General features: G+C 40.0%; 1 protein-coding gene and 1 long non-coding RNA gene across 12 annotated transcripts in view; both read right to left on the reverse strand.

The window, feature by feature from the left end:
- Positions 1–27,228, reverse strand: part of grip1 (glutamate receptor interacting protein 1) — a 284,092-nt gene that overhangs the window by 136,999 nt on the left and 119,865 nt on the right. For 6 of the 11 annotated variants that reach the window (XM_083528108.1, XM_083528107.1, XM_083528102.1 and 3 more), the window contains exon 1: positions 19,120–19,555. The exons of 4 other annotated variants lie outside the window; for them this stretch is intronic. In XM_083528108.1, the coding sequence (XP_083384234.1) occupies positions 19,120–19,252 (133 nt within the window). In that variant the 5' untranslated portion in view covers positions 19,253–19,555. Of the gene's footprint in view, positions 1–19,119; positions 19,556–20,947; positions 21,023–27,228 lie in introns of those variants that run through there. One more of the 11 variants, XM_083528101.1, reaches the window with a different exon arrangement.
- On the reverse strand, positions 1,349–2,534 carry LOC310719000. The gene is made up of 2 exons (XR_014531330.1): positions 2,222–2,534; positions 1,349–2,072 (listed from the first exon to the last, which is right to left on the reverse strand). It is a non-coding gene; the product is annotated as an uncharacterized lncRNA (long non-coding RNA).

Below are 27,228 nucleotides of genomic sequence, written 5' to 3' on the forward strand. Positions count from 1 at the left end.
GGATGAAGTAAACAAACCATGTAGCTGAGTTAAAGTAATGTACTTCAAATGTATCCAAAGCACTATGATTTATTATGGCTATAAATGTACCTATTATCATTTTTGCCACAAGATTCTTACTTAATCAACTTACTGACTTTAACAAAATTTATGTGAAAAGACTCCAATGTTACTCTTAGCACATTGATCTATTAATAGAATGATATTAGTGTCAAAAACTGATTTATATCTAATAAATGAGAGAGAGAGAGAGAGAGAGAGAGAGAGAGAGAGAGAGAGAGAGAGAGAGAGAGAGAGAGAGAGAGAGAGAGAGAAAGAGAGAGAAAGAAAGAGATATTCCAGTTTAGTTATTTCAGGGGAAAAAAAATAGGGACTATTTAATTCACTTAAAGCATGTACTCAACCAAAACCACCTTTTTAACTACAATCGGGCAAATAAGACCGCGAGTGTTATGGTAAGTTCGAGTCAGGAGTTTCTTTCATAATTTATTGCTCTCAACATCTTCTGCTTGCTGGTGAACTGACACTGAACTGTATGTACTCTACCCTGACTAGTGACTTGCTGCATGTTTGACCAGTTAAGTTTTTATTCACTAAACAAATGCAAAATGTAGTTGAGTCAAAAGTACGATATTTAACTTTGAAATGCAGTGAAGTTAAAGTAAAAGACTCTCAGATGAAAATACTTCAGTAAAGTACAAACATCTACTGTCTTTCAATGGTCACATCCCACCACCCCCTGGGTGGATCCTTTAGTTTTGTGTGATGTACCATTGTTGTGTGTTTCATTGTTCTTTTAAAACAGGTTAGTTCCTGTTAATACTTACATTATAGCAGCTCTAAACAGATGCTATAAATATATATATATAGTAGCTGTATGTATATATTTATATGTATTATAAATATATATAATCCCCCACTTTACGGTGGTTTGAATCTTGCACCCCCGGTTTAACGTGAAATTGCATTTGCCACATATCTATTAGTTTGCCTGATTTTCCCGGTCTTTTGAGGAAAGCACGATAGACCAAAACACTTATAGGGAATGGTTTTTATGGAGTTTTATGTTAATAATAATTAAATTTATTCATAAAAATATAATTATTAATTATAAAATTGAGTAAAATGTTAATACAGTGCAGTACTGTATTAACTGCACAACTGGTTTTTCGTTCAGCGCAGTTTTCGTTCAGCGCAGTTTTCGTTCAGCGCAGGTTACCTTTAGCCCCAGGGGTGGCCAACCAGTCAAAAACCGAGAGCCACATTTTTGACTGTGTTACCGCAAAGAGCCACATCATACACATGGGCACACATGAACATCACCCATACCTTCCTCTTACACACACACACACACACACACACACACACACACACACACACACACACACACACACACACCTCTGCTCAGCCAGATTTATTGTAAATGTCACACACCAACATAATGACAGAAATTGACTTCTAAGACCACAGGACAGTCATTTTCAACAATGAACATCTCTCACACACAAACTCTGTTTAACCAAGTCCACAAACAAAAATATAATAATTTACAATAGCGTTTTTCTTTTACTATGCATGTTACTTAGTGGGACTTTTGGCATTCTTTGCCTTGAACAATCCCCTTCAAATCTGCCTCATATTCCGTTGTTGCCACTCGAAGCAATTATTTCACATGAGTGTGAGTCAGAACAGATCGATGCTTTGGTTTCACGTGTTTTAGGGTAGAAAACAGACTTTGTTTGTGTGGTTTTTTTTTATGTGCGTGTTCACTTCGCTTGAGTTCAATACCGTATTTTCTTCAAATGCGCATGTGCGTGAGATGAATATACCGCAGGGGTGGGCAATTAATTTTTACAAGGGGCCACATGAGAAACCTGAATTGTGTCAGAGGGCCACACCAACGATAATATTTTAGAGATGCACCAAATAAAAAATTCAATTCTAATGGCAATGAAATCCATAATTTTTTGTGTTATGCATTTTGCCTCAGCACCAACACTGGAAAACTTTCCTGCCTTTTCAAAAACGTCCTCTACAGACGGAGTGCTCATGCTCGGATTGACTTTACTTTTCTGCGCCGCGTTCTTCTCATAATTAGAATGGCAATCAGGATGTTTGGATTTCAGGTGATCAATTAAACCCGACTTGGAGAAACTCTTTGTAGATACACCCCCTCTTGAAATTTCAGCATTGCATGTTTTGCAAATCGCTCTCCGCACACCGCAGACATGTTGCTCTTATCCAGATAACCGTGTGCTGCGCTTTTTTATTGCGTCATTACAATTGTGTTTCTGCCGTGTTGTTTCGGTGATTTAGGTATTTCCGAAAATTCTCGGTGCATCCCTGTAATTTATGATTGGCCTCATGCCAAGGTCTGATATACCGCAAAGTTTCCCAGTAGGGGCAAGCTCATTTACGTCTTAAAAATACTGTATTGAACTTAAGCAAAGCGAACACGCACATTAAAAATCAAACACACACAAACTTCGATATGAACGTAAGAGCCGCATAAAACCAGCCAAAGAGCCGCATGCGGCTTGCGAGCTGACCACCCCTGCTTTATACACTTGGTACCTTTATACACTTCTTGAACATTTCTCACATTCTATAATCTACTTATTAGTCGTACATCATGTAACATTTCCACAATGCAAGTTTCAGTGAATTACAGAAAATCAACACCTTCTGATCTCTTCTCAGCACTTCAGGCTATATCGGCTCAGAGCCAGTGCCTTACCGAGACTCCCTATGAGAAGCCAAATTATAAAACCAGTGGTTCTGATGTGCTCATGTGCAGTACTGCAGCGAGACAATGACGGCACAACAGGAGCTTCAGCTGATTCATACAGTAAGCAAGAGCATGTGTTCTAGACTGTGCCAAATCACCTCCACGCTGTACTTAGTCAGCAACTCTCCATTTCCGCAATGCACCTCCTACTGTTGGGCCAGCAGCGGATTGATTTAGAGTCAGGGCCGCGCAAACAAAACCTGAGGCAATTAATCTTCCCTTCATTCCGCTGCAGTTGTCTCTGTGTTGCAGTATGCCTATGAAAATGGACCTGTACAGTGCAGGTATGCAGCTATGCTAGTGCTAACACTAATCATGGACACTCACAAACTCTCTCTCTCTCTCTCTCTCTCTCTCTCTCTCTCTCTCTCTCTCTCTCTCTCCATTACCAGGGCAGCTAAGGACACTCATATCAGTCATTCTTGAAGTCTCCTCATTTTGTCAAACCTTTGTCAATTTATACAGTAACTGTACATAATAGATTGTTTCCAATGGTGAATAGTAAAGTATTTCATACAGATACATTAAAGATACTCAAAGCTGTACTTAAATACACTAATGATACACTTTCTTTACTTATTGTACTTAAATTAATTTTCAAGTGTAAATCCATACTTCAGGAGCATTTTCATTTTGGGGAAACATTTTTTATGTGACTTTCTACATTTCAGTAAAAAAATCCTTGCTACTTTGAGGTGAACACATAACTTTCTTTCGGCTTCTCCCATTAGGGGGCGCCACAGCGAACCATCCGCATGTTTGATTTGGCACATGTTTTTACGCTGGATGCCATTCCTAACGCAACCCTCCCCATTTATCCGGGCTTGGGACCGAAACTAAGGCTTGTGCAACCCTACTGGCTGGGGTTGGTTCCCTGACCGGGGATCGAACCCGGGCCGCAGGGTTGAGAGCGCCACTAGACCACCAGGGAACCTTTCAATGTGGGTTTGTGTTCACATACTGTATGTTGTTGTATGTCAACAAGTCACCAACCTGATATTGGTGTACATCAAAAGTGCTTGATTATTGGTAAAGTAAAAAAAAAAGTTTACTGATTCAAGGCATTGAAGAGAACTGATCAACCCCAAATCTTTAAAGTCTATACCATAAAATTGCACATATGAGTGTTTCGGTCAGCGAGCAGGTATTGGACTCTACTATGAGTAATATGAGCGAGTCAAAAATAAAACTCAAACAAAAAAAACAAAAAAAACAAAAAAAAAAAAACGGGGTGTAAAACATACACGACCCTCTGCCAGTGATTTGTGCTATGGGTGACACATATATTTATAAATACAGAATATATTTCTAAAAGAATTATAATTATACAATTTAAAATCAAGAAAAAATAATGGAATTCTATGGTCACTTTATTTGCGACCTTCTAGTTTTGGTTTCTCCTGTTAGCGGTCACCACAGCGGATCATCCGTCTCCAAACTACTCTGTCCTCTACATCTGCCTCTTTCAAACCAACTACCTGCATGTCTTCCCTCACCACATCCATAAACCTCCTCCTTGGCCTTCCTCTTTTCCTCCTTCCTGGTGGCTCCACCCTCAGCATGCTCCTACCGATATACCCCATGTCCCTCCTCTGCACATGTCCAAACCATCTTACCATCTAGTCTCCCTCACCTTGTCTCCAAAACGTCCTACATGCTTGGTCCCGCTAATAAACTCGTTTCTAATCCTGTCCATCCTCGTCACTCCCAATGAAAATCTCATTGTCATGTAAATTGCGATGAATAATAAAAAAAGAGAAGAAAAAAAGAAATCTAGCCACTACAATCACTCCTCAGGTATTCATTATATTCTGAAAGCATTGTGTCTATTGTGTTGACAGAATCCAGAAGCATAGTGAATCGCATCATGATTCATTTACCCAGACCCTTTATATCTAGGCCATAAGTGCTCTGTTAATCTGCCTCCTTCTCGATTTATAGTCGACACGACTACAGCAGGTTTTAAGACGCCAATATAGATGTGCTCCGCGAACTCGACATTGAGCACTCGAGCAACAATAACCTTTTAAGGATCCAGTGTTGCGTGTCCCCTGGAAAATTAAAGCAGTGGGCGAAAAAAAAACGTCCGGGAGCATGCCAGCGAATTAAATCATTGGCAGTGTTTCAACACAAACGTACAGATTTACACAACGACAAAACCCACAACCTTACACAATCAAGCAACACAATGCTGTCTCACACTGCACTGAGACCAGGCAGCTGATGTCCACTGATGTCTAATTGACATCAGACCACTGATGTCTAATTGATATGATCTCTGTTCCTCCTTCTCTCTTATGCTCTGATCATGCAGATTTCATTATTACTCCCACTGTAATGACTATTCACAGGGAACTTTTCTTGGTACTGACATCAGTTTCTTTCTTAGGCCTCAACTGCTACACTCTGAACCCGTTAGGCCACTCTTAATGAGGGAAAGTGATGCAGCATCAGAGAAAAAGCAGTAATGGAAGCTGAATAATGAGAGAGAGAGAGAGAGAGAGAGAGAGCGAGCGAGCGAGAGAGAGAGAGAGAGAGAGAGAGAGAGAGAGAGAGAGAGAGAGAGAGAGAGAGAGATATTCAGGTTTAGTTATTTCAGGAAAAAAACAAAAACAAACTAGGGACTATTTAACTCCCTTAAAACATGTACTGAATTCATGCTGAATAAACCATAAATGCATATTCTTTTATTGTTCTTATACCACAGTATTTTACTGACAATTATTTTTTAATAGTTATTTTATAATAAAAAAAATCTCAACACTTCATTATAAGAGTCTGGATGTCTGATAAACAAGTGACTTCCTTTATCGTTAATAGCAGCTATAAGAAGTCATTCTCATTCCATCTCTCTCTCTCTCTTTCTCTCTCTCTCTCTCTCTCTCTCTCTCTCTCTATTTTTGACTGAAAAACAATAGAAAGTAAAACAAGTTCTCTTTCAAAATTGAGAATTCAACAGCTCGCTTTTCTAAAACGATGAATTATTTAAAAAGAACATAACGCACCAACGCGGATAATTAAAAATTACAGGCATAATTAAAATGAAATATACAGCCACATTCTGTCGGTGCACTGACTTTTTATGCACTGTTTTGATTAATCGCCACTAATTAAAACAAACTCAACTTGAAATTGTAGGTAATGACTGAGAGTCATTTGGAAAGGACGACGATGTGGCATTTGGTAGCTGGCTACTGAAAAAACATCAAGGGAAAGAACGAGCGCACGCCTGCTCATAATCCAGGGAGAATTAAGTACCCGGATAAAGATAAAACAAGCACTACATAGACAAAAGTATTGGGACACCTGTCTTAGAAATAGAATATGGTATGTGCTTTTTGAACACACTATTCCACATGTATTACCCCATTTGCTGTTATAATAACCTCCACTCTTCTGTGAAAGAGGTTCCAATAGATTTTGGAGTGTGCCTGAGGAAATTTGTGATCATTCAGCCACAAGGGTGTTAGTAAAGTCAGGTACTGATGTAGGTGAGGTGAAGAGCTCTGGGGTGAAGTCAGTGTTCCAATTCATCAAAGGTGTTCAGTAGGGTTGAGATCAGAGCTCTACAGCAGGACATTCAAGATCTTTCTCTTCAAACCATGCGAAATGCAAAGTTTGGGTCGCCTAGCTCAAGTGAAGAGATCATTCATTTATATAGACATCCTATTCGACTGTGTGCCTTTAACTATGTAGTAACAGTTTGAGGCAATACCACAAATGACTGAAACATTCAGGTGTCCCAAATACTTTTGTTTATTTAGTGTAGAATAAAGCAACATGGATTGAAGTAAAGAGAATCTTTAGTGGAAAATGAATGTCATGAATACATGTCTTTTTTCTTTGTTTTTTTTTTTCACCAGCTCATTCGTGCTCAGCGTAGCAAGTGGCATCCTTGCCCACTGTGCTTAAAAACTTAATTTCGTGTTAATGAACTCTGAAAAGTGAAAAACAGAAAGTGGAATAACGTATGAGAACGAAGAAAGGAAATTAGTTAAGAAAATAATTGCATTATGGTTGAACAGATGCTCTACCCATAACATCAGTGACAGGATCCTCGTCTTTTTGCCTTTTTTATATGTTCTGGAATAAACATTACAGTACAATTGAGCAGAAATCATTAAAAGTGACCCTGCAGATTAAAACATTGCATTTCAGTTTAAAAAAGCTCATTTTAAATTCAATTATTCATTTCTCTACCGATACACAGACTCGGAGACAGGCCTGGGGAATATATGTAAATTTGACATATAATTAATAGAGCCCACCCAAACAGATATTAACATAATGTAACACAGCAGTTCTCTACTGAGGTCCCCCATGGTGATGTTTTAAATGCGAGTAATCCACAAGATGCAAAATGCCGTTCTTGTAAAAAAAAAAAAAAAAAAAAAAAAAGCTATATAAATAAAAAATACAAAAAGAAAAAAACGGGATTGTTTACAGCACTACCGAACGTCACAAAAATGTAGCAGGGTGAACCTGAGGCTTCCAAAGCAAATGATCAGCTCCACTGGGCTGAAATGTGCTCATTAATCTACACCAATCCAAGGTTTTGCTCTATAATAATGATCACAATAAATCATGTGTTGCCTGCTGATCTGTTTAGGGCAATGGAGGCAATAGGACTGACTGTAGCAGAGGGTAAAGGTGGTAAATGAGGATGCTACACAGCAGAGAGTAACTGCAGTTACAGACAGAGAGAAAGCTGAAGTAAAACCCTAGTGCTGGCTAATAGCAAACATCAGCTCTTCAGCTCGGCGCTGACATTTCATACTCGGTGTCGGATTACACTTAACGTAGCTGTGCTGCTCAGAGAGCTTCCACTCTGTCAGAGACAGGAGTCACGCTCCGGGGTTAGCTAAGAGGACACAACAATTCCCATATCAGTCAAACTCGGGTCAGAGCAGCCCAGACACTCCGAGCCCCCAAAACCCCCAAACATAACCAAGCAGCCGAAATCAAATTCTACATTTATATTGTGTGTCATACACACAAAATTTTAATTTCGACTGAAGGGCAAAAATTCCTCTTAAAATAAAATGTAAAAAAATAAAAATAAGCTAAAAAATAATGATACTAATACTAATAATAATAATACTATGATAAAGACAATAATGAAATAAATATTATACATTATTCATTGATTCATTCATTTTCTCCCGCTTATCCGTAATTCGGGTCGCGGGGGCAGCAGTCTAAGCAGGCCCCTGCCTTCGACTGCTGCCCAATCCTCACAGCACCGTCCCTTACGGTCCCTCCTGCAGGTGGTGAGCCCACGGGAAGGCGGCCCCACGTCACGGACCTTGATATTTCCCTCGTAAGGGACATATTATACATTATTATTACATAATTATTACAAATATTACACTTGTTTTGTATTATTATTACTATTATTATTATTTAGCCATTTGAAATCTTCACTATTTTTGCATATAAATTACGACGTATGAAGCAAAATGATGGCCAGCAAACACTAATATGTTGGTAATGAAAAATCAGTGTGACTGAGGCGGAGCCAGAACCATTAGTTATTTTCACTACCATCGATGTGGTCAATGTAACAGTAAACGGATTAACATGCTCTTAATGTTTTTATAGGTTACAATCTTCACGTGAGGTGTATTTCAGTATCTTTTGAGGTTTCAGTGCATGAAACAGACATACTGAATTCTGCTTTTGGATTAGAATTTGAAGAATTGGGTAAAATAATGACCTGGTGGTGGAGCAGAGGGGGGGCTGTGATCTGTGATCAGAAGCTAAAGGACCACTAGAATCACTGACATGTATTGGACCTGTTCATTCAATTGAATACAATTTTATTTGTATAGTGCTTTTAACAATGTCCCAAAACAGAATAGATCACGGTTAATGGACATTCGCTGACACCCATATGAGGACGGGTTTCCTTTTGAGTCTGGTTTCTCTCAAGGTTTCTTGCTCATGCCACAAATGCCACAGCTGGCTCGTTTTTCAGGGGATAAACAATTATAAGGAACAAACTTACAGGCAATAAACTTACACATTCTTTTTGTACAACCATATAAGTGATTGATCTGTGTAAAGCTGCTTTAAAACAATGTCCTTCATAAAAAGAGATTTACAAATAAAAATGAATTGACTTGAATGAATCCTTCATGTTGCCTGTGATGGTCCAACACCTTACAAACACACTACAGTATATGTCGTCTTTTCCTTATATCCTCACGTTCCAGTAGGGTTATACAAATAATAATAATATAAAAAAAAGTAGGAAACGGAATCAACATTTGAATGTTGTTTTGTTCATTTATTCAGCCTTCATATATTCCATTTTTATGAAAATTGTTAGTCTTACAACAGTCAATTTCTCCTGAATAACAGTGTTAATTATGGATCAAACCGACTTTAAGAAAGCCCAACACTTCATTCTACCAAGGAACTTTGTAGAGTACAAAAGGTGTTCTAATATGCTGAAACTCATTTCCAAACCCCAGCTAAAGCATTAGATCCTCCTCAAACACGGATCTCATTCCTTTTCATCATCACGCACTTGAGCTTCAACCGTGGGTGTTAAAGTGAGTCTTTATTAATTATGATCGCTCATAAACCAGTCTAAAAAAGGCAACTCAAAAGACGAATAAGGATTCATTCCACTGACAATAATTTTCCAATTAATTTGGCATTTAGTCGATATCACAGCTGGGCGAAACTCAAAGCTGCTGTTCAAACGAATCCGATTCAAACCGAAAAACAGAGATGCTTGTTTCTCCATCAAACACTCCCGAGACAGAAATAATGGCAGGTAATAGAGGTAAGCAGGCTTTAACACATATTGTGTGACTTCTGCAGTGGCACTTTAAAATAAATGATTGACGTCAGGGGGAGGAAAAAAAACATCATGACTAATAGAGCTAATGACAGTGAAGAGCTATTCACTAGATTTAACCTTCTACACCTCTGAATTTGGGATTTTTTATATTTTTTATCCAGAAAAAAAGCGCAAGTGAGAGAAAACATGAGATTGCCGGGATATAAAATAAATATATAAAGAGAGAGAGAGAGAGAGAGAGAGAGAGAGAGAGAGAGAGAGAGAGAGAGAGAGAGAGAGAGAGAGAGAGAGCTGAATGGTGAACAGGGACAAGCAGAAATGGCTTCCAGAGCCGAGAGTATATGCGTAGGCAACTACCGTCTAATCACATCACGTTTGATGGATTAGACTGATAGTAAAGTTGGAGGAAAAAAAATAACTGATTGAGAGCGAGGCAGAGGAGGGAAGACAATGGAAGGAAAAGCTTTGAGAGAAAAAGAGAGATTGAGTGATAGAAACAGACAGAGAGTCTTCAGACAAGCCTGACACTGCAGTTAGTCCCTGCAGATCTCCTTGTGCCTGTGAGGCAAAGAGCAGCCATTCTAAAAGAGGTCCAGGCTATGACAAAAGCTGAAATAAAAGACTGGATGCAGATCCACAGTTCATCAAGTCCTACAGAAGCTGAATTCCACGAGTGGAGTATACAAGAGATTCAGAACATGCTTATTATGTGTAAAAGTCATGAGCCGAGCAAGTCCTCACAAGAAGTGAAGAGCAGCACTCGTTTCCACACAGTCACCTCACGCTGATTCCCACCTAGTGGTTTTTTTATTCTATTATTTCATATTCAACAAAGAACTTATACTAAAATGTCAAATGCGACCCATGCCTACATATCCGTCATCTCCTCTCTCTCCATTTCTCACCAACAAAGTTCCTTCTTAAGACAGCTGTTGTGCTTGAGCTTTCGCTTGCACCCACAAAAACAAATTCTCCCAGGTGTCTTTTATGAGCGCAATAAAGACGTGTGAATCTAAGATGCGAGTTAATTGGTTGGGTTTAATACCGCACCTAGTGATCGAGAGCGAGTTTCAAGAACCCTCGTCAGCGTACTGTCAACTCCTCTCCTCTCCAGAGGCCAGGCGACGTATTTGACTGATTTAGCGGAGGCAGAGAAGAGAGATCCTCACAGGGCAGACACTCAGCTGTCGCCTGTGATTAAAGCTCGATGCCTTTCTTAATGGCACAAACACAACAGGATCAGAATCCATCAGAGCCTACAAGGCTGAGGGCTCTATTGCACAAGCAAGGGGGGGAATTGAGGTGGAAGCCAACTTTATCATGTCTGTAACACCTGTAGCAAAGTGTCCCAAATAATAATCTGGCCCAACACAAAGCACAAGGGCGGGAGAATGAAAGTGGGGAAGATTTATTGGTTTGTATGGGGGCACAAGTGTGTTTCAGCAATGCCAACGCAGGCATAATCCATGGCTCGGTCACTTGATAGCACAGAATACAAGAAGTAATAAATCTAAGGTCATAATGTCTATAGATTAGAGCTCATATTAGAGCATGTATAGATTATATAATAACAATATTCTCACAGTATGTACACAAGACCAGGGGAATGTGTGAGCAGCACTTCTGCTCAGAGAAATATTCTGCATCAAGGGATCAGAATAATTCAATCATGGAGACGGATTTTTACAATATACCAACACAATTTGTGGAGACCTGACCATGATATTGGTACGTGATGATTGTATGTGCCTTGTGAACATGCAATTCCACATATAGTCTCCATTCCTGTTATATTAACCTTCTGGGAAGATGTTCCACTAGATCTTGAAGTGTGCATGTGGAGATTTATGGTCAGTCAGAAACAAGTTATAGTGAGGTCAGGTACTGTTGAGGAGACCTGGGATGCAGTCAGCGTTTCAATTCATGGTATCCTAATACTTTGGCCATATAGGGTATTTGAGAAATAATTGAAAAGCTTCCCCAGTCTTTTTCCGAGATTTTTGGATGCACTAATATGGCAAAAAGAAAAGTATACAATCACAGAGCGTGAAGTCACTAAAGTTGAGGTCACACTAGACTTTTAGCAAGCGCCATTTTTTTTAAATACTTGCCTCGAAAATGGGCAACATCTGTTAAATACACAATGTATTTATGCATGCAACAACACTGAAAGCTGTGCTGTATACAGTGCACCCAGAAAAGGTTTCCACATTTTGTTATGTTACAGCCTTTGATTAATTCAATTCATTATTTTCCTCTAAATTCTACAAGAAAAACCCCCATAATGATGATGAAAACAAAGTTTGTTTGAAATTTTTGCAAATTTATTACAAATAAAAATAAATAAATAAATAAATAATATTTAAAAAAAAACAGCCTTTGCTATGAGACTCTTTAAAATCAAGTTCAGGTTCATCCTGTTTCCACTGATCATCCTTGAGATGTTTCTACCACTTAATTGGAGTCCACCTGTGGTCAATTCAGTTGATTGGACATGATTTGGAAAGGCACACACCAGTCTATATGAGGTCCCACAGTTAACAGTGCATGTCAGAGCACAAAGACATGAAGTCTAAGTAAATATCTGTAGACCTCCGAGACAGGATTGTATCGAGGCACAGATCTGGTGAAGCGTACAGAAACAAGGCACAGTAACCTCCATCATCTGTAAATGGAAGAGCAGAGCAGAGCTGCCCAGCCAAACTGAGAAATCAGGGAAGAAGGGCATTATTTAGGGAGGTGACCAAGAATCCAACGGTCACTCTAAAAGAGCTCCAGCATTTTTCTGTGGAGAGAGGAGAACATTCCAGAAGAACAACCATCTCTGCAGCACTGCATCAATCAGTCCTGTATGGGAAAGTGGCCAGACAGAAGCCACTCCTCAGTAAAAGGCACAAGACAGACCACCTGGAGTTTGCATAGATGCACCTGAAGGTCTCTCAGACTGTCATGAGGTAAAAGTGAAGTCCTGGAAATACCTTCAGAATGCACTGTAAAACAGTATAGTGTGACTATCATCAGTTTTTCATCAGCTTGTATTTTCTGAGAAGAAATGGAAATTGTAGCATGACAACGGCTAAATCGTTGGTCAACCCATGATGCTTATCCCATGTTGTGAGTTCAGTCGCTTCTCCTTGTTTGCTTCCACTTGGACAGAGTTTGAATGTGGTAGACTTGAGGAGCTGAGGAACTCTGAAGAGCCATTTCTAATGCACAGGGCCTCAGGTGGTTATAAAGCCTCTCTCCATTATCACCTACTAACTTTATACAGCTCATTAAAAACCAAAGAAGTGCAGAGTTCAAAGACTGCCAGCGTGTCACCCCCCTACCACCCAATAAATGGAGACTCTGAGCATCTCTCTCATCAATTCTTAATCCGTTCAGAGGGATTGAACTACTCCGAATTGCTTGAGTTCTGCTTTCGTCTAAATTAGGAAGTCTTGCATATATATTTTTTAATGTTTGTATGAGGTTTGTAGAGATTTTGCCACGTCAGTAGATATACCAGCAAAGCTTTAATTATAGGACTAAGCTTTTCTTCTAGTAATGAAACACTATGAAAAAACGACCTGGCAACAATGTTTTGGCTCAGAATAAAACTGGAATTTAAACGTTACACACTATATGAACAAATATTTGTGGACACATGACCATAACATTCATATGTGCTTTTTTTAAGCATAAAATTACACACTGAATCCCAATTTGCTCTTATTATTACCTCCACCCTTCTGGGAAGCTGTTGGAGTGTGTTAGCAGAGGTTTGTGCTCATTTCACCACAAAGGGTGTTAGTAAAGTCGGGTTCTGATGTAGGTGAAGTGAGGAGGCCTGGGGTGCAGTCAGTGTTCCAATATACACCAAAGGTGTTTAATAGGGTTGAGATCCAAGTTCTAACGCAGGCCACTCAAGATCTTTACATCCAGCCCATGCAAATCATCTTCATGGAGCTTGATTGTGCACAGGGGAATTCAAATGGTGGAGGTTCAATGAAGGCAAAATTGACTGCATCCAAAAACATACACTAGTGTGATTTCAACTTTGTGGTAACAGTTTGGGGAAGACCCACATATGGCTAGAAAAGTCAGGTGTCCTAATATTTTTTGTCCAAATAGTTTTATCTTTTGAACTTTATTACATGTATAAAGACCAAACACCGATCATACGCAAAACACACCACACATGTTTTCCAGCACATTTTCCCTGATAATATTTATAACTTTGAGATTTGTGAGTGTACTTTATGCAGGCCTGTATCGCTAATGGCTATCAGCCGCTATGTCAACCGCCGACACTTGTCAAAATACCACAAATCCAGCACTTGTGCGTTCATGTATGGCAGTGCACTGAATGTAGACACTGGAAGCCACATCTGAGAAGATCAATACAGTAACTATAGAAAGCTGGTGAGCTTTTTTTTCCAAAATAGATCATTTAAATGTAGTTAAATGATGTTAACACCTCTGTGAAAGAAACCTTTCCTCCATAGGGAAACTATCATCTTGTAGAAGACACTATAAAGTAGGATTATAAAACCAGTAAACTTGCAGAGAACTTCAGGGAAGAAGCGCTACATGTGAGCACTGCACCTGACAAGCAAAAGACATCTATGTTCACTGCACTGCACTACAACTCTACACTTAACCACTAGGTCACTGATGTCTTGCTGATGTCTCGCTGTTTACACTACCTGTAATTATCATGCGGCTCTTCTCCACCTTGTACATTCTGTAAAATCTCTATAACATAACTGTATGTCATTGGAAATTCACATTGTGTTCTAGTTTATCTTTAAATATCTGCATATATACTGTGTACAAACTCTACTTCAGTATACAAATGTGTATATATTTATATAAAATATCGCACATTCAAATTTTTTTTTTTCATATATAGATCTATATACACAAAGAATTTTTACTGCTCAACAGCATCTCAGAGAATAGAATCGCCTTTATTTGTCACATATACATTAGAGCACAGTGAAATTTGTTCTTCGCAGATCCCAGCTTGCTCGGAAACTGGGGTCAGAGCGCAGGGTCAGCCATGAAACAGCGCCCCTGGAGCACAGAGGGTTAAGGGCCTTGCTCAAGGGCCAAAGAGTGGAAGCTTGTAATAATAATGTTATTACATATTTGAATTTTTCCATTTGCAGAATGATACTATAATAAATTATCACTTCTAGATAGCCAGCTATATATGTAGCAAGACAGCAAATCATCATCTTTCGACTGCTCCCTTTAGCGGTCGCCACAGAAGATCATCCATCTCCAAACTATTTTGTCCTCTACATCTGCCTCTTTCAGACCAACTACCTGCATGTCTTCCCTCACCACATCCATAAAACCTCCTCCTTGGTCTTCCACTTCTCCTCCTTCCTGGTGGCTCCATCCTCAGCATTCTCCTACCAATATACCCCATGTCCCTTCTCTACACATCTCAATCGCGCCTCCCTCACCTCATCTCCAAAACGTCCTACATGTGCTGTCCCTCTAATAAACTCGTTTCTAATCCTGTCCATTCTCGTCACTCCCAATGAAAATCTCAACATCTTCAGCTCTGCTACCTCCAGCTCCACCTCCTGTCTTCCAGTCAGCAAATAAACCAACAAAATAAAGGAATGAAGTATTAGTTCTGAAATACGACATGTGCCTGTGAAAAGTCAAGTTTCATAAAATAATTTGGGAATGATTTAAGCTCAGCTTTACCTACTTATGCAAATGAGGACAACATTTTAACTATGGCAATGTAAACAAATAGAACAGATTCATCTAGCTCCTCCTCTTCATCCTCCGCTGTTGCTCATCTCCAGATTTATGAGAGAGCACACGCTGTCAAGAGTCTCCCCTATTGTCAGGAAGAAACAAAACATTTTTCAAAATGAACAAGTATAGACCTCCTGCAAGTTGGAAGGACAAGGAGCTGCTATGAGCAGACGGATGAGTCCCATCAGAGAGCGAACGGCTGTGTCCTGCAACGCACGGGTTGATAAATGTACAGAAATGGGCAGGGTACAACCTCACCATGAAATATACATGAGTCTGTTATAAATGATGCAAGGGGCAGTTCTAGCACAGAGCATGGTACTGGGTGAAACCAAGCATGACATTTTTTTTTTGTAAGTAAATTAGTATCTGGTCTCTCCAAATGCATCAGGTTGGACATATCCATAGCTGTACCTTAAGCATTTTCAAAGCACTGCATCCATCTGAGAGACCAATTACACCTGACAGCATTCAGTCCAAACCAGTGGGCAAGATAAAAAAAATTTTTTTCTGTAGAAAATAACAGAACATGGCATTTATCCTTGCATTTTATGTGTCAGACCCCTACTGAGATAATTAGATGTCTAATTTTTATGTCTCGGCACATTTAGAAAGAAAGCATATCAAAGTAAATGATTGACTAAATGCAGGCAAGCAACAGCAACGCTGGAGAGATTTAGTTGCTGCCTCGGGCAGAATCAAAGTCGTAACCGTTCTCTAATAAATACTTCTATTTAATGAATATTTCCATGATAATGAAACAGTTTGTGCTGTAAAATCAAACAGCACAGTCTTACAATGGAGATAAAAAAAGCGAGTTTGAGGCATTGTTAATAAAAAACTGTGCTTTTTAACTCTGTGACAGAAACACATCAATAGACTGGATTGTGATGAATATGTACATCGTTTATTGAATTTATCTTACAGAGTATTACTCAGGAAATTGTTAGAGCCTGGTGCCAGATGAACCTCCTCACAATACTTACACACAGCAAAACTACATGAAGGTGCTAATTCTGGAGGGGGGGGGGGAAGAAACTCATTAATCCCTGGCTGATGTTCCTCCTTGAGCGCCGAGCCTTTTCGAAAACCTTCTTGTCACTAACACCTGCTCTTCTCACAAATATCCCCACTCTCAATCTGTCCCTGTGAGAGCTGAGGAATGTGGATGATAGGTTTCTCCTCGCTCTCTTCTGTCATTCCCTAGTCCACCCTGGGGGTGTTGGAATGAAATCTCAGCACAAGTTAAACTATTGCCAATCACTGAACTTTGGCTTCAGAGTTTCTCAGACCTATTCGTTACACCTAACCTGATGGCAGCACAACCAGTGCTGTACTTTTGAGAGTCCTGTTCATCAAAGCACTTTCTTCCAGCTACAACAGAAAGGCTAAACCAAGTTCTAGAGCATCTACAGAAGCTCTGCCAATGTGTGATATACAGTATAGAGAGCTTGATGCTCTGGATCACCTTCACTTCAGTTTGCACAGACCTTCATCTGCTGATGATCTTTAAATAAAATTAAAGAAAGACAGATTAATACTATAACATCATAATATAATTCTAGCTACATACACACTCAGTGCAACATGTGTACTCTAGCTGATTCATGCAAATATCTACTCAGACAATCATGTGACAGCAGGTCAAGTGCTTCTGTTAATGTTTTATTAATGCGATGGTTCTGATCAAATATCAGAATGCACAAAACGTGTGACTTTGACCTCAACGTTGATGATTGGTTTAAGTAAACTACTAATCGGTTTTCCACACAACAGGTCTGAGGATTTGCACAGAATACTGCAAAAACACCTTCCATGCTATGTTTTATTGTTTGTGCACATGTATATTATGTATAATGTGTGGCGGTCTGCTTAGGTCTTAGCTCTGTGTTGTTTTATTTAGCACCATGGTTTTATTTCAACATCCAACTGTATGACAAAGTCAGGTGACTTCACTTGACTTGACTTGAAGACCACACCGGCTTTCAATCCAGTCAGCCAATAACAGTAATCTGAGGCTCCAGTAGACAGAGTCTCACTCAAACTGGACAGGTGAAGACTGGAAAAAGACCACATGACACTTACAATCTCGGCTAGTTTCTATGAGCTCCCTCACAAGAATAATGGCTGCCTCTGACAGCGTGGTCTTTTGGGTTGCAGAAATGTTTGTGCTATATTTACCAGTGTAATATTCTACTCTGTGTAATTGCTACGTTATATTTGCAGTCTAATACTGCATGGTCTCCTCATGTGTGTGTCCAAACCATCCACCTCCTTGCATTTGCTACTAAATTGTAATGCATTTAACAAACAAATGAAATACCTTGTAAACTCCAGGGCCTGGTTCTGGTAAAAGCTAATCAACTGCTGCTAATTAGAATCTGATTCAACAAATACAACACATACAGCTAGTATTACAGAACACTTCACTATTAACATGGTGATGAGAGAGGAGATGTAACTTTCAACCGATGAATGATGCCCCTCGTTGCCTGATACGGCTGTACTCATTTGTTCGTAATTTCCACATCAAGAAATTAAGGTGTATTTACTTCTCTGAAGAGTGAAAACAGCTAAAACAAATGTAAACCTGTTTCACACGAGGACATCCTGGGCACAATGCAGACCATGACGAAAACATTTCTACTTTACTTATACTTTATACTTACACTGTCCCATAGAGACAACTGGCTTTTCCAATCATTCTTTTAATACCCTTTCACTTCAATGATATAATAAGTTGACTTAAAATAAAACAATTCAATTCTTTTTTTTCTTCAGTATGGCCTGAAGGCAATGGCTGAATGGCCTTTTTTCCTCAATTCATTCACAGAAATAAAAGGAAGAAAAAAGTGATGGACACCAACAGCTAGACAGACACCTTTCCTATGTGCATATTAAGATGTTATACATATATAACAGTAATCTACAGGCTGAACCTGATATTGATTGGAGGACAGTATTCCCCATGAAAGTGCACCCAAGAGTAATGAGATCAGTATCTTTTCTTGGGATCGTGTTGAACAGTACAACAGAGAAATGAACGTGAGGTGTTCTGGTTTTCTGTGTCTGCGCCTCAGGCAACAAGGTTTGACCCACCTGGAGGCCACAGAACACCAGCGAAGAGGGAACTTGTAAGGACTGAGGGCAAAAGGGCAGAGGCTTAAGCCCACCCCAGGGTCCATCTGTGCACGGTAACAGCGTGGAAGAATGCGGCAGATGGAAAGATGGGTGCATTATGAGGGTCCTTTAGAAGAGATCAAACGAGCGAGACAGAGCAGGCTTTCAGGACAGCATGAGTGCACCATGCTTTTAGAAAGCATGAGGGAGGGGTGATCACACCCCTCCCGTGTGTGCGCGCGCACACAGTTCATGTAAGACAAGAGGAAACGTTAACACTCTGAGGAAGAGCATGTGAGCACTGAAGCTGAACATGAGGTGTGCTCAGGACACTATTTACAACCAACACAACATTAATCTCACTCGCAATCAATAGGAATAAACGCTAACCAATACATGCAATCGATCAGAGCAAGCACTTTCAGTGACAGCCCCTAACACACACACACACACATACACACACACACACACGCACACCCCTTTCCAGACCTCCAGGAACCCGGTCACACTCCACAGCCTTTCCAAAGTCGGCAAAGTCAGCCTTCTCTGCGTCAATGCTAGCTCACTGCTAATGATTCACAGCGAAAGAGAAAACGATGAAAAGTCTGCCGTGTCTCCTGACAGCCGGCACACTTACTGTGCATGTGCTCGGAAGCGTAGTAGTACACATCCTCGTAGCCCTCGTGATAATCCTCCTCTGGTCGGTACTTTTTGCCCTTGCGTCTCCGGGACCTGCGGATCTGCTTCACGAAGCCGAGGAAGCGATCCATGGGGTGAAATCCGGATGCGGATGCTGTACTTTGGTCGCTGCAGCAACAAGAGCAGGAGCGATGTTGCACGTGTGTATGTTGTTTCACAAAGAGCAGAGGAGAGATTCCCACAGGGAGGAAAGAAGAAAGAGGTGTGGAGCGGTGACAGAGCGAGAGGGTGAGAAGGAGGAGGAGGGAGGTTGCTTTTAGTCCCCCGGGGAGGGACGGAAAAAGCCGGGTCAAATATCAGCTCCGGAGCACTTGTGCAGACGTGATCGTCTCCTCCGAGTGGACAGCGGCAGTGCACCTCGGCTACCAGCCCAGCCTTCAGTTCTCGCCCTCTCAGCTGAGCATGTGGGTGAGTGCCAAAGAGGCTGTGCGCATTGTGGAGAATATGGAAAGAGAGAGGGCGGGGTAAAAACCACACACACACACACACACACACACACACACACACACACACACACACACACACACACTTCTCAACCTTCCTCCTGTGAGAAGGAGCCTGAGACAAAGAGGTAAAGTTCAAAGGACCTGGCGAGCGAGTGTGGAATGCTATGGTTGCGAGTTGTTGTTTTCTTTTTATTGTCCCTGTCTGTATTCCAGCATCCCATCCTCCACCTTCTGAGCATTCATGCCCTGCTAAGGGCTGCTAAGGTGTGTGAGAGTGTAACTGACTGCACATGCATGCTCAAATTCTACAAAATAAGCATTCAAGACAAAATGGGTAAAATCTTAGACATTTAATCTATATGAATTTGCCTTAGACATATATAGATTTGGAATATATCCTCTGTATGAAACATTTGGAATGCAAAGTTCAATTCAATTTTCATCGATCCAGCTGGATAAAAGGCAAAAAAATATATATTAAAAGGCAGTGGGAATGAAAAAAAACCTAGAGCCGTTCTATAACAATCGAATCCAACACTAATGTGCTGAGAAACTCCCACATCTGTCGAAGAAGCCACCCCTCTGCCCTGTACTTGCAATTTCATTCGGAAGAATGATGGATAACGCGAACATGTCAGAGTGTGAGGGGGGGATGTAGGATGAGATGAGTGAGGGCGTGTGATGTTTGTGCTGCCAAACAAACAAAAGAGCTTTGAGGATTTCTGAACCACCCACACAGCACGAACCCCAACCTCTCATCTCCAGCCCCGGCTGCCATGCATGGCGCACAGGCTTAAGTGCTGACAGCTAACAACATTAGCCTGAGTAGTGTGTTAATTGGCTGTAGACTCATTAACACCCTCTGTTCTGCCCCTTGATTGTGCCAGTCGAGTCGTTCATGGCACAGAGTCCCATGTGGCAAACCAGCACTGTGTCTCACGTTTCCATAAAAGGGGTGGAGTCAGAATGTTGACAGAACAAAGAGCAGAGGCATCCAGACATGCACAGTTACGTTTTCAAGACACCGTTTTTCTCCACCAAGAAATGATGCATGCCTATTCTTCAGAACACTCGCACTCTGTAATTTGCTGAACTCATACCTTGAAAATTTCCCCCAGCGTAATGTAGGACAGCCCTACGAGGAGCCAGGAGGTTCGGGGGTGTTAGAAAAGCACACATTACAGAAAACAATGAAGCACTCAAAGCAATCACAGCAGCTCGTGCTAGGACATGCCACCAAGCTTGTTTAAGAAAGCCTGCTCGAGTGCACTTTATGTTCTGAATTGCACTGACACGCGCATCCACGAGGGCCGCACTTGCCTCTGTCGGGGGCAGCAGGGGGTCTGTTTTTCTCCCTTGTTTTGCTGCACAAAATTCCACTGCATTGCAAATGCTCTGTGGAGAGATACATTTAAATTCAGATTTTTTTTTTTTTTTTTTACGGTAATGACAGACTAACATATGCAAATATAAGCAACAACACATGAATATGGTGCGTCAGTAACATCATGCTGCAACATCCCATAATACACCACAGAGCTGTCGGTCAGAATGGTGCTACTGATTCATTCAGCTCTGACACCGGTGATGGCTGGAGGGCAAATCACCTATTTATATAAGATCACTTGTTTTTAATGCACAGTGACTTGTATAAGAATAAACAAAATGGCACATGTAAACTGATATCAGATCTGTTGATATGGCGACATGGTGAAGTTTCTGTGAGGACACGTCATCATTTTATATCAGTCTGCTCCTTTACATTTATGGTACATTTCCAACATCGAATTGTCTCAGCAGGCCTGCGTTCACAAAGCTGCAGGCCACATGCGTGCGTCACTAACAGCTGATTTGTTTCAAAACAATTGCAAATTTCAGGAAAAGTATCGAATATATTTAAGCCCAACCGAGTTCAAATTGATCAGTTCGACTGAATATCCAATGGATTCCTATTGTGTTTGCTGCCTAATAAAATATTCCATACCTACAATACCTACTATACATCCTACCGACACACACAGCAAGTGGACAAGTCAGTACTAGTGATGCTTTAAGTTTCTATGAGCAGCATTAGTCGCTTAGCATGGCTTCCTTAAAAAATATACGGCTGCTTTCACGATTTGGGTCTCATAATAAAAAAAAAAAAGTGATCAGTGTGTGTTTAGAAATATTTATTCGTGTTGAAAATCATAAATAGCACCATTTAAAACAGAGCTTTGCTTTCATTCGAGTACTGTGTAACAGGAAAACTGGGTCTAAAACACAAGTACTAAACCCTGAAGTTTACTTAAAGACACAAAATCACATGGGGTTAATGAGTGATATCTTGGTACTGCACCACACACACACACACACACACACACACACACACACAGCATAATACTTAAGGAAATACTTAAGGAAAAACTGTTGAGTTTGCAATTCATTAAGGGTGCCACCTTCATCTCTCGCTTGCTCACTTGAGGTGCACATAGAGGGAAAAATGAATGAATTTAAAATGTATATTTATTTCCATAAAGCTGCTTTGAGCTGATTGTTAAAAGCACAATTGAATTCAGTCAGCTGTAGAGCCCTGCAACAGCTCCCAGACTAGCAGAGCAATACAAAAAAAAAACATACATGAGAAGATAAAAAGAAGAGAAGAAAATGAGGGGATAAAGATTCATTTACAAATACAATATATATACACAACATATGCAGAAAATACTAACACAACATATGTATAAAAAAAGTTTGTCTAGATCTGACTTCCAAATTCTTTTTTTGAACATCCTATTTGAACTTATAAAAACCTCCACTCTTCTGGGATGATGTTGCTCCAGATTTTGTGGAGATGTGTGTTAATTTAGTCAGAAGGGTGTAAAGTAAAGTTAGGTACTGATATAGAGTGAGGAGGCCTGGGGTGCAGTCAGCCATTTAATTTATTACAGTGCTTATTTATCACGAGCTGAGATTGTCATGCTGGAACAGGTTTGGGTTCCAGTTCGAGTGAAGGGAAAACGTAATGCTACCGCAGTCAAAGACATTCTACACAATTGTGTGCCTCCAAAGTTTTGGTAACTGCTTGGGGAGGAATCACATATGGCTGAAAAAGTCTGGTGTCCCAATACTCTTGTCCGTCTATTGTATGTACACCCTAGTTAGTAAGTAAGTGGTGTTTCCACTGTATAACCTGGAATACGTGCAAAGATAAAGAGTGTCATAACTGTGTGCAGTTGTAGTGCAGCAGTCCTCCATCAACTACACCAAGTCCATCAGGAGATAAAAAAAAAAAAAGAGAAAAAAGCACCCTGCAAGTAAAAAAAAAAAAAAAAACAGAAAACTTTCAACCCTTTACTTGGGGTACAGATATATAAATATTCCCTCAGACCACCGAGACCTCGACTTCTCTTTTCTCCATCACCACCAAGACCTTGACTTGACTTCTAATGCACACATCATTCCTCATCCAATCCCTAAAGCGCATCCTAAGACCGGTGTTCGGGTGCGTGTCAGGAAATAATCACTATTCCGTGCCTCTGAATAGTAAAATCTTGCCACTGTTCAAGACAGGACTCTTTCCGAATGCAGTATCAAACAAACTGGCGAATTGGATGCAAACTAAAAACCTTTCTGCAAGTTCATTTCCTCACCCTCTCCGAGAATAGACCCCAAATACTGCACTGCATCCCGTGCTAACGACTTGGCAAAAACGATACTGCCAGTTGCGCAGTAAAAGCCTGAGCCATTACGCGTGCCATTGAACACTTGACAGAAAAGGCAGGGTGTGAATAGATAAAATAAAAAAAGAGGGGGGGGGGGGGGGTTAGGGGAGGAGCAAAGCTGTCACCTGGTGTTTAGGCAGAAAAGCTGCAATGCATGCTCATGTGTTAGAGCTACTTTGTTATGCTCAGTTACCTCCACTGCTGAATAAAACTCATACTTCTTCCTAAACTGCCAAGGGTAATTACAAAAGGCCGTGAAGTTAAAATGAGATCCTGCGTGAAGGAAAATGACATTCTATTAGAGCAGGTAATTTCCCATGATGGAATAAAACGTCATGCTATTAAAGAGAAAATTCTCGGCGACTTGATAGAATTTGGAAAATGCAGAAGAGTGCTGAGTCAAATGAAAAATGAGCGTGTGCACGTCCGAATTTATTTTGATGCTGCTAAAGTATTCTGAAAACAAAGCATTCTCTCTCCCTATCTCTGCACCTAGCAAGCGTTACAGAGGCTGCGTTTTCATTTTCAGCTTATCCATTTAACTTTTGCTTCAGCGAGTGAACTGGTGGACAGGGGCTATATATTAGAAATGATAAAAATCTGATTATTGTACTGCACTTACCCACAGGAGATCTCCCAACGTGCTGAATTATATAACGCCTCTGTACATTGTCCCCCCCTCACACACAGCATAGTATGAGACAATTGTAAATGTACATTCTTTAATACTTACACACGATAAAAGGACACACAGCCTTTACTAAAAAACTAAACTACTCTATTAAATAAACTTAATCAGGCTTCTCGCGTTGGATTATTTTTCTCTCATAAAACAGATTGTCTCCATTCTGAAATCTGATTGGCTGATCCATGCATAATTGCATTTCAAATCCTTCTATACACACAATCCTGCGACTCTGTCATTATAATCAATACATTTATTAACGGGCCGCGTTTCAAACCACTTAAGCACATTGTTCTGTCCACAGATTACCCCAAGCTCGGCCCGTTACTGCATGTTGCTTAGCAACCAAAGTTTAATGCTACACAGTGAATAACAAACAAGAGGTCTACGGTTATATATAACAATAATCTATGTCAGAGCGTGTAGTACATTAGCACCAAGAAGTGGACCATTATTGTATAACCACACGGTCTGAAGTGTGTTATTCTGCTTATACCACAAACATTTACCAGCAATCACAATGTTTCATTTTGATGGTTTATAATTAGGTAATATTGAAGAGCTCCTGTTACAGTTAAAATATAGAAACCATAAACAGTCAGAACCTTCTCTGTTCTGAAGACTTGCCCATGCTGGGAAACCTGACAAAGCATCATGAATGCTACAAAGTGCTGGCACCCGAGACACGACCCATTAATGATCAATAAACATCTCTTAACGAGAAACCCAATCACATCAGCGATTATGTTTTTCTTTGTTAAACAACTCATTTGTTAAAAATCTGATATGTATTATGCATAGTATTGTTTATACAAGCCTCTGTGTAAAAACTGGTACTATAGACACCACATACAGTTATTACTCATGTTGTAATGTGAAATGCAGCATTGTTAGATAAAAATAATACATACATCCTGACCAATCAGACTCAAGAAATCACCTACATTGTATGGTTTATTACAATTATTATTATGAATACATTAAAATATATAGAGAGATGTGCATTGCAATATCACATGTACAGGGATTTTATTCTGCTTCGTCCTGGGCTGCGGACAGCTTTGCAGTAGCACACGTCCACGTGCGCCTCATTGCTTTAATGCATTCTGCTGGTGACGGAGAAACTGACGTTCTACGACATAAAAAAACATTAGTCAGAAAATGAGCAAAACTAAACAATTGCACTGGTGAGACTCCAGCTTGCTCGTTTCCTTTGCTGCAGTGAACTGCTTGGGGAAAATTGTAGACTTACGTAGTATTGCTGTTCACAAATTAAAGATTGTGACATGAAAAACATATTTCAAGTTAATATAAATAGTGGAGGTTGACTGATTTACTGATTTTACAGGTACCGAGAGCTAGATTGAATCGTACTTGCCGATAACCGATTAATCAACTGATTTAAAATGGATACTGGGTTAAAAAAAAAAATCAATAAATAAAAAAATAAAAAAATACAAGCTTATACAAGCTACAACAACTATCGGTATGGATTTTTGCCGATAGCTGATAAGTCTATTAATCAATTATCGGTGCCGATTAATCGCCAAAACCGATGAATCGGTCGACCATTATTAAATAGAACAAAATCATTCTGTCAAAATCTATCAAGTTAACCAACAAGTATTATAATATAAAGCCATCCCATAATAATTAACTTTATCAATTTGTTTAATTCTTGCTGGTTTTGAGCATGAATTTAAAGCAGATCAAATTGTTGTGAGGGGTGACGTTACAGAAAAATAATAAACTTCATGGTGATAACTGTAACATCTCATTGAGCTTCAACAGACCACCCTGTCTAAGTGCCAATGTTTTCATTTCCACCTACAAAGTGCTTGAAACTCTGGTGTGCAGAACATTCCCACTTTATGAGAAGTTTGTCTGGCTTGCAGGAGGCAGGCAGGGGGTCTTTTGTGTTCGGTCTCCTTGCCCATAAAAGCACTGGAGAACCAATGTATTCCCACCTCTCAGGATTAGACTTCCTCGCCTGCAGAACACCTGCATTGATGTGTTTACTCTCACAGATCTCTGTTCCATGAGAAGGCGTCTGTCAGTCAGCCTGAGGTTTGCATTCTTCTCGATTGAGCTGTTTTTATGACAGACCTGCCTCCTGTTTATGGTAAAGAACAGCAGTCTTTCATAATGCATGTGTGTTTGAAGCGGAACACAAACACAGGTAATAGAGGGGTTCGCAGGTCACTATTCAGCCTCATAAAACAGAGATCCACATTCCATGAGCTACAAACTGATCCTGTCATCACTACACAATAAAGAGAAGAGCTCTTAATCCTCAGCCACATCCCCGAAAAAGCAGTTTCAGATTAAGGAAAATGTCTCGTAATGACTTCGTTCAAATGAAAAAAAGTCCCAAAAAAGAGCAAGGGCGTGACAGAAGGGAGCGGATGCTCATGGACAGAGCAGGTCTAAATAAGGCCAATGAAGTGTCACAGCACACAGGGGGAAAGTTAACACACAGTTGGTGGAAGACATCTGAAGCCCTAAAAAGCACAGAGAGGCCCATTTAAAGATGTGACATTAAGTGTTGTATTAGACTCTCAGAAGGGCCTCTGCCCTTGTGCCCTTTTCCAGACCTTGGAAAACTCTGTAAACACACTCCATAAAGTAGTAATGGGAGCCCAACATTGATGCAGCAGGTCTCCTTCCAGGTCTGTCTTCTCTCCATTATAGACATTTATTGAACATGCTGCATCCACCAATTCACCAGCATAGTGGATGACTCCACACACACACACACACACACACACACACACACACACACACACACACACACACAAAAACTATTCACACTCCTGCTGTCTGCTCAGATTGTGTAAGGCTTGGGGTTCAGTCAGTGTTCAAATTCACCCCAAAGGTTTTATAAGGTTGAGGTAAAATCTTTATAGAAAGTCACATTTACAATTAGAGGATGACCTATTGTGGATTTTACCGATACCTAAAGCTTGGTTATCGTACTTGCCGATAACCAATTAATCAACTGACTAATCTGATTAAAAACAAAACAAACATAAAACTCCATGTAAAATAGTACTGAACTTTATATAAAAAAAAAAAATGCAGTACTAAATTGTGAAAGTGTTAAATTAAACAAATATGAATATATTTATTATAAAAATAAACATGGAGGTATATAAAAGAATTTAAACCAAAACAAAAAAGTAACATTCCAAAAAATATTAAAACCGTTACAT

This window comes from Silurus aristotelis, assembly GCF_946808225.1.
Source record: "Silurus aristotelis genome assembly, chromosome: 24".
Taxonomy (NCBI): domain Eukaryota; kingdom Metazoa; phylum Chordata; class Actinopteri; order Siluriformes; family Siluridae; genus Silurus; species Silurus aristotelis.